The following is a 9,081-nucleotide window of genomic DNA, read 5'->3' on the forward strand; positions in this document are numbered from 1 at the left end:
GAACGCACCGACACAAACAGCATTGTTGAAGATATAACCACTGAACACAAAAATCATTATGTGGAACAGAATCAGGATTATAGACACAATAAAGACCATATTGGAACACATAGTTGGGATTACAATGATAATTCGGATCAATGTTCAATACAATACTTGTGTTACAAATCCAATGAAGATCGGAGCGACATAAAGCGTGCTCTCAGCAGCAGCAATACGGATCATTTTACAAAGCAGAGTGATGAAAATATGGGCAATGGATTATCTGACATTACAGACCGTAATCACCACCATGCTCATTCATTTCAGAATAAGACTCACACAAAACACGTTAGGATAGATTCAGTGCTGCAGAACAAGGATTGCAGCAGTTTCACCAGAAGATTAAATTATAAAACTGATCACAGTTTTGATGACCCCACCCCCAAACATCAGCGACTGGATCACTCTGATTGCCACAATGGCTCAGAGGAACAGTCCATTCAGTCACAGGATCCAAGAGCTGTAGTTCCATTTCCTGTCCAGGACTCAGACCCAGGAAGTGACTCTTGCAGTGAAGATTTGCGCCCCAGAGGAGAAGTGAAAGCGGAGCACAGTTACTCAAGCAAGTGTCCAGCTGAAATGAGACAGGACACCCACTGTAACCTCTACGGAGTACGGACCTCTACGGATTGGTACCAAAACTTGCATAGAGCTGAGATGAACACAGACGATGAGCGTCACTCATACAACAAAGACACAGTTATGACAAACAAAAGAAGCAGTGTAGATGTTTGTCTGTCTGTGTCCACCACACCGGGATCAACTTTGGATACTGATGTCACAGGCAGTCTCTCTGCCCTTGAACGCCACACACTTTTGGAGCTTGAAAAGATGTCAGGCACTGAGGTCACAGAACCAGACTTAACTTTTACAGTGTCTGAGGACAACAATACGTCTGACCCTACGTATAGTGTTGTGGGGCAGTCATACCGTGGACATCTTCATTATCAATGCTTACCCCAGGAGGGGACACACTTATCACATGAAAACTCTGATCACAAACACTCCTACGCTAGTCACCCTGATCATTCAGACCACTCCAGTGATGATGAGGAGGTGGGTTCTTTTGCCAGTCCAGGTCACAATCGTCTGAGGCAGCACTTTGCTTCTACAGACAAGGTTCTACTGCTGGACATTAGCGCTAAACCTGCTGAGTTGCTAGTGTCCTGCAAGCACAGCTCTGACCAAGGAGAGAAATGGGTTCCATGCAGCCACGGGGACACAGATAGGAATGCGTCTGGGAATAACGACAGACAGCAAAGGAATGAAATAACGTCTGCAGAAGGGGATGATGAGACAAAAATTAGAGCTGGGACAAAATGTGGGTCTGAGAGTTGTGATGAAACTAAATCTTGGTTCGGAGGAACAAATGTTGAAGAAAGAAAATCAGCTGGTAAAGTGCTAAGCTTGCCAGGAGCTGAGGTTACACATAAAGCCAAAGTTGTGGAGGGTGAGAGCCAGACCACCACTTTGACAGTCTGTTCACCTTCTAGTGCACCAGACTATGTAAAAGCCTCCATGTCAACTGCCTTGTCTGTGTGCATGCCGTCTACCCTTTCAGCCAGCATGCCAACAAATATCTCAGCTCATCTGTCAACCCCTGTTCAACACCCTTTCCAGTGCTCTATGTGCGACCGTTCCTTCAGCCAGCGAGGCTCTCTGAATAGACATGTGCGGAGTCACCTTGGCGTACGGCCCTTCCCCTGCCCCCGCTGCCCTATGACTTTTTCACGGCAGTACCGTGTCACAGAGCACATGCGTGTTCACCTGCGCTGTGCTCTTGAGAGTGACTTTCAGAAGCCCCCTGCTTCATCAATTTGAGACAATGCAGGGAGGCCACAAAAGTGAAATGTATTTACCTACAATTGGAGAACGGTATTATGCAAATGTGTTGGTTTGTTTAGCTCAGCATTATGAGATTTTATTCTATTTATATTATTATATATATATTATTATATCTTGTTTTATTATTTATTGAGATTTATTCCATTTTTTGCAATTACATGGACAATTTGGGCACTATAGTTTCAACAAACCTATAATCAGTATTTTTATGTCAACAATGGAACACATGACTACTTGTGAAAGGGAACACAAATGATGATTATCACCCAAAGCTACCCTCAGCTACCCTCTATAGAGTTTTAATTTTGGTTTTTTACTATACGTTACCTGTCCAGCACCAAACAGCAGGCACACAAAATGTTTTTTTCAGTCACTGTTTTAAATGAAAAGCCACTAGCTGGTCAATATAGAGACAGATATTTCCCAAGACTTGGTAGAGGCAAAAACAGTGAATATTGGTCTTACAATTGCCAGGTGGCCACAAAAATGATTCCAATGAATGCTAAGTGTTTCTGTGTCTGCTAGATGTGCAAGTTGGCAACTTTCTGTTTAGAAGTTCATCATATAAACTAAACCAGAAAGCTAGCTACATTCTGTCTAAAAGCACAACCTGATCCCACTGAAGCAGAATGAATTCATGTGTGATTGCACTTTGGTGATGTTTGAATTATGTTGTTAATCTGTGCTCAAAGTGAAAATGTGAAATATTGGACCTTTTTCTGATGTTGTGGCAGTGTTAAACTGAACTGTTCCTACTCCTGACCCTTGTGTACATACAAACATTTTCCAAATGATTGCTTTGTTTTATTACATCAAAATGTAACCTAAATATCATTGCACTCCCTGTTCTGTTAACACGGAAATGTATTTATGACTGACTATGTCTCATGCTGTCCTCTGTAAGTGAGGACAGTCTATTGGGTGTCGTAGTGTTTGTACTTAGTGGTGTTGCTGCTGAAAGATGAGCTGACAAAGTAAAAAAAGTTCTGCAATGAGAGTCTGCATGTTCTGTCTGCTCTATGCCAAACTTCTTCTGTGAGATACATGAAGGCAGAAGTGGATTGCATCCTTCAGCGGTCAACACTTCACACAATAAAAACATGGGAACAGTTTATCAGAGGTGACGTGTTTATGGTCCGACATTACATTTTCATGTTCAGATGTCTCCGCTCTGATTAAAAACACACTTTCTCTACTCACATGTTTCAGAACTAACATGGCTGCGTGTTTCCATTTGGTAATAATGCAATTCTGGATGTGAACCATCAATAAATAGCCTACTCACTTTCTAGAGTCATTGTGTCTGCAGTTCTGAAAATGAGTAAACATTTAGTAAAGAATCAAAGTTTCTTACTTCTTAAGCCATAAGCACGAGTTTTGTAAATCCTCTGAAGTTATAAGTGTTAATAAATCTTTAATGGTCAATAATAATTACGATAACGAATGCAGTTTTGTCATTCATTTGTTCACAGTTGAATTCTGGGCCTGATGTTCTGTAACACTTTTTCTAAAGGTAAGCGGTCAAACAGTACCCTGATCAGACTGATCTGCCTTTGCCAAAAATTGGACATGTAGGCAGTGATCCAGTAAAGCTGGTCAACCGGTCCACAGAAAATTATGCCATGCTGGAGGATAACCGCTCAATGACCTCTAAACCATTAACAGCCAGATCACATTGTTAGAATGTGGTACCTATTTACTGCAACAGGAACACCAGCAAGCTTGTCTCAGTTTACCCCTGCCATGAAATTAAAATAAGTTTTACTTTTCAACCAGCTCAGAGGAACATTGGTTTTCAGAACGTTGTCCTGTGGTCTAGTAGTGCAAACATAATGTGGAGACAGGTCAGCCATCACCAGACTGCAAGTAAGTAGCAGTTGCAATGCTCACACAGTGGTGGAAGTGGTAATAAATCAGACACATATCATACATATACACACAGATTCATACTGGGTCGGTAAGGCATTAATATATATTTAGGAATCAGGTATCTTGTTGTGCCCATACAGAGAAATACTTTGCTGTCCTTGTATGCTTTATATTTCTATATTTCTCCACCTGTGCTCGTTATTCAGCTGGTGTTTCGGTTGCCGTAGTGGTCATCATGATAATGGCCTAAAGAGAAGAGAAAGAAGAGCACTGACTGCTTGACTTAACTGGACCTTAGTCATGTTGCAACTTTGTTTAAGCTTAGCAAACATTGTGACTGAGACTGTATTAGTGCGTTTTATATCTTTTTACCTGGCTCTTAGTGGAACGCAGAGCAGCCCCGGCAAAAACTGACATTACAATGAAAATAATTGCACCCACGATGCTGTAGAAGAGGAAAATCGCTTCCACAGCCACTCCCATGTCCTGTCCAAGACATAAGACAAACACAAAAAGAAATGTAATGTATTTAACATTTGTAGAGTTGTTTGCCCAAAATGTACAGAGGCTCACAGTGCCATTATTAAGCTCATTATTGTGATTTTTCCCTCTGCTATATTTGAGTTTCTTTTTATTTAATTCTAGAAATTTCTTATTTAAAAATGTTGGGTTTTATTTCATAACGCCACAGACGTGCCTCAGCTTAATTGGTTTAGTAAAATGATGGGAAATGTTATCATTTATTATTTTAATGTCTTATCTACTCAAATACTGAACACTTTGGGGTTCCATTGTTAATAATGTAATTTATTAAGTAATTGAGATAGAGAGGTGATCCTGAGTCAATGCCAATTAGGGTAAGTTTTACCAAAAGAAAATTGAAAAAAAAAAAAAACTGGGCAGTACTGCAGATGTATGCTTCCAAAATATCTGCTTAATCTATGACCCAACAATCAATAAATCATTTAAAATGTACGTTCACAAACCCAGAGGAGCTGACCATGTAAAGGTGAGGTGTTCTTTTGATATGGACATTTTAAGTCAAGCCAAGGTACACAAACTGATTGTAAGAAAACCATCATTCGATGAAGAAATGTAATATCTAAAACCACCACCAACAAAACCAACCAGTAATAATAAAAATGATAATCACCACATGATATGACGACCATAACGCATTTTCTGTGGTGTTGTCGTCGAACTCATAATGCCTGTAGTAGTGGTTGTGTACTAAGCTGGGACAGATGTGCAGGATAGTCCAACATGAGCACAGTATACTCACGATACTCAGAGCCAACGAGATGGTTACCTACATGTAGACACGAGCAGACACAGTAGAGAAGAAACAGACAGAAGCTCACAAATGCTGTAATACGTCAGTACAGTATCTGGACATCATGGAGAGCCCTGCAAATGGCCATACATCAGTGGATTCAGTCATGCCAAATTGGTCAATGAAAAGAAGCATTGATTAACACCTAAATAGTGGACTCTATAAATCCTAGTAGGTGTCATTTTAAAAGCTTAACTGAGAAGTTAAACTTTTAATGGAAAAACCATATTAGACATAAATTAATATTCCAAACATTATTTGTATTTTACATGTCTGAAGGGGATCAGTAATAAAATGTTTGATCCGCAGGGCTCTTCTGGTCCTCTAAATAGGTATTTGTTGGAAAACATGCCAGTGTCGCTTCAAAATATTCGAGCTTACTGTTTTCTTGGTTGGGTTGTGCTCTGTGACAATATACAGAATCCCACAAATGATGAACTAAGAGAGGTGGAGAAAAAATAAGGTCATTATTTAAACCTCAGATGTTTTGGGGTGTCACAGTAGTGCGCTAAATAATAACTGATCAGTCTATTGTTGGCGTTTAACTACTGAAGGGAATTCAAATTACCATCAGCTCTAAATCAAATTTCAATTAATGATGACTTCTTGGTTTTGTACTTTGGCTGTCTAGTAGATAACTAACTAACTAACTAAATAATGACTGAATGAGTCTCTTGTTGTGCTACCAACCACTACTGCCAGCAGAAAGCCGGGCGGGATGACTGTCCATATGTGGAGAAAAGAGGAGTTTTCCATCAACGCGATGGAAACGATGAAGAAACACGAGCCCATGACCAGCACAGTGACCTAAGACAAAATCAAAATCAGCCTCAAGCATGACCTCTTCATATGTATTCTATTTAAATTTACATCATATCAGTGTTTGTGTGTGCTTCTCACGCCAATAATCTTGGGTTGCCCCTTAATGAAGCGGTGCAGAGGTTTGCTGCCTCCCACCACTGCCGTGGTGCCTTGAAGAGTTCCATTATTCCCACTCGCAGAGTAGAGCTCAGCAGACATCTTGTAGACACAGACACAGGACGGAGAGAGACTGAGAATATTAATATGGCCAGTCATTTGAATGCGATGCATCCATGTTACACATAAGGTGTCATGTCACGTTAGGTGTCATTTTGATTTTACTGAGTCTGACGGATATCTCAATTCCAATTCTCCCAATCAATTTTGATTCTTATTGAATCTTGATTTAAATCTTTTTTTTTTAATTTCCCATTACATTTTTGTTTACAATTATATTAGCAGTAGAATCCCCTCCCCCAAACACAACCCAAACAACGCTTGGATCTACACCAAAAATAATATTTATAATCATAAACTAAACTAAATACAGGTTACTTACAGAACATACATAAGATCCAGTAACCCACAGTAAAGTGGTATAATATTAACATGTGCAACAAATACAAAATACTACAATAGAAATAAATCAAAGCTCATACACAAGCTACTTGTCAAAGTGCACACATGTGGGTCACAAAAACATTTAGCACACATGCATGTCTTTAGATGGCTTAATAGATGTGCGAAAGGCTATTGTGGGGACAACGAACAAACAGTAAGCACATAAACAAAATGACAAACAAGAAAAAAAAGGGACACAAATAAAATGAAAATAAATGAATCAAGCAAATACTTGGGTTAGGAGATCATCATCATCATTATACCAGTAAGTAACATAGTTATGGCTGATCAGTTGGAAGCCTTTTTAGTTAGTGTGATATTAAAGGTTTCTTGACCTCTCGAACCTCTGAGTACAAATCTGATTTTCCCAAGTTCAAGAAAGAACGTCAGGTTCCCAAACCAAGAGGATGCTAATGGCGGACTGGGTCATTTCTAGAGGAGCAGAATCCTCCTTTGTGCCAGGAGGGAAGAAAATATAATTAGCACCCTTGGTGTGCTAAGGTGGTGGGGGTGTGGCTACACCTGTCACACATGCTGTTCCCATTTAGGTATATTTATGCTAATTTGTCTCAACAGTGGATCCTGTAAAAGACCTTAATCTGTATGAAACCCAGTCATCCACATGATGTAGTAGAGCTTACCCTGTCAATTATCTCAATATTCATTTCTTTCTCCTGGCAGCTTTAGTTTGTTAAATGACATTAGGCAAAGATAAGTGATCTCTGGCTGGGGCCAAAGTAGAACAGTTCCTCCTAAAGCATCAGAGCTGGTTGTGAAGGACATGAAGGAAGCTGAGTGGATGTATAATAACGGTTGAGATGAGGGCGTGTCTAAGTCTTTGTTGCTCAACAGGGGTACAAAGCTATAGAATAAAGGTCAAGAATTAGGGAAGCCAGCGCAACTGGATTTTTTGTTACTGGGATGAAGATATGAAGAACACAGCAGAGTGGGAGAGGTGTTGACATGCATGATTTGGTATTGGTTGAAGGCTAAAAGAAAAATACATTAAGCACAAAAGCTACCAAAAGATCCTTTTGGTAAAATTAGAGAAGAATCATATTTTTCTGGGACATTATGACTGGATATGTCAAAAACACTGCACTCTGATGTACTTCCTCCCTTGAAATATATAACAGTGATGACATTGGTTGTATTTTGTAATGCTTCAGTACCCTTTTAGTGTGGGTATTGACTAGAAACCGGAAGTGGAAGGGCAAGAACCCCATGGATAAGCAGCTCTCCCTCCTAAACAAATCTCCTGTTTTATTCTTTTTCTTTTACTCACCTAAAGTTTGAAATTACAGTCTATTTCTTTGTAATTTCCGCAAAAAAAAAAGCACAAACCTAAAGCAGGTAGTGTGCAGTATGACATTACATTGACTTCAGTGTGATACATTTTACACTTCGAGGTCATCACAAAAGTGCTCACACATGTTATTAATTAAAAAAAACAAAACGTTAAACAACTACATCTCCCATGACGCCATGGCAGCAGTCCAGTGGCTGAGGCGCATGGGATATGCTGTCCTTAAATGCCAACAGATGATTCGTCTTCTTTAACCTTAAAATAACTTATTAAAACAATATATTAGACTGTAATCGGTCGGTAAAGGAACAGATACATGTTTCTATCGGTCCAACAACTAAATACACCTGGAATGACCAGTTTAAGATCGTCCGAAACTCTTCATGTGAAAACCTACGGAAGTAAACAGTGCAATACTGACTACATTCACTAGAAAAGTTTTAGGATTTAGGCCGCGTGTCTGTTAGTCTGTATGTATTTAGATATCAAATCCTTACGATGACATCGCGCAAAATTGATTTACTGAGAAAATAGCACACAATCAGTAGCAGAGATTGTAAACACGTCTATCTGTGTGCTACTGGTATAATAACGTAGCGCAGAGTAATGTAGTGAGAGAAAAGTTAGAGACCTTGTGCTGTGCTGTGCCGTCCCGTCGCTGATGGAATACTCCCTGTCCCTGAACTAAACACTCACACGTTCACATCTGGAGCAGCGTCATGGGCGATCAGTGAACGATCCGATCACTTTGAACACAACCACAACGGTGACACACAGGCAGTAGTCACCAGGGTTTCTTATTGTTCAGTGACTCTGCTTGGTATTGTGAGACATTTAATTTTTTTCTTTTTTGAAAGACATAATTGAAGGACATAATGTTAACTAGTACAGGCAATAAAAAGTGACCTTTAGCTATTGTACAGTCTAGCAGAGTGATTCCACACAAGTGACTGAGGTGGTGTGTTCAACAAGTCCTTCCAATTATATGATCAAATGTTTGTCGTTGTAGTTGGCTAAGAAATGTGAAAACCAAGATGGTTGCAAGTGCATGAGTCTCAGAATTGTTTTTCAGTAGCTTTTAATGATTTAGCATCACTCTCACATTATATGGGAGCTCCTGAAAAAGAATTCTGTGTTTTTCCATTAAAATATTCATGAAAAAATGATGCACCTATAGTGATAAGCAACAGTTGCAGGTGTGTGTGTTTGTACCTCTTCCTGACAGTGTCATCGCTGAAGGTGTTTTGATTCATCCTGAAGGACA

At 39.7% G+C, this 9,081-nt stretch overlaps 1 protein-coding gene across 1 annotated transcript; it reads right to left on the reverse strand.

The window, feature by feature from the left end:
* Positions 1–2,997: 2,997 nt before the first annotated feature.
* LOC139202660 (uncharacterized) lies at positions 2,998–8,485 on the reverse strand. Its single transcript, XM_070832208.1, has 7 exons — positions 8,449–8,485; positions 5,990–6,109; positions 5,780–5,896; positions 5,471–5,527; positions 4,910–5,065; positions 4,129–4,242; positions 2,998–4,002 (listed from the first exon to the last, which is right to left on the reverse strand). Exons 2-7 carry the CDS (start codon positions 6,107–6,109, stop codon positions 3,955–3,957), a joined length of 612 nt encoding a protein of 203 aa, XP_070688309.1. The 5' UTR covers positions 8,449–8,485; the 3' UTR covers positions 2,998–3,954.
* Between the last annotated feature and the right edge of the window lie 596 nt (positions 8,486–9,081).

Source organism: Pempheris klunzingeri, chromosome 1 (genome assembly GCF_042242105.1).
Source record: "Pempheris klunzingeri isolate RE-2024b chromosome 1, fPemKlu1.hap1, whole genome shotgun sequence".
NCBI lineage: Eukaryota > Metazoa > Chordata > Actinopteri > Acropomatiformes > Pempheridae > Pempheris > Pempheris klunzingeri.

What these genes read in the sequence shown, in the direction of transcription:
- LOC139202660 (XM_070832208.1), bottom strand. Translation starts at nt 6,109, where the DNA reads ATGTCTGCTGAGCTCTACTCTGCGAGTGGGAATAATGGAACTCTTCAA. An exon ending in GCTTTCTGCTGGCAGTAGTG is followed by an intron (nt 5,528 to 5,779) that starts GTTGGTAGCACA and finishes CACCTCTCTTAG; the next exon opens with TTCATCATTTGTGGGATTCT. An exon ending in TATGGTCGTCATATCATGTG is followed by an intron (nt 4,243 to 4,909) that starts GTGATTATCATT and finishes TGTCTTGGACAG; the next exon opens with GACATGGGAGTGGCTGTGGA.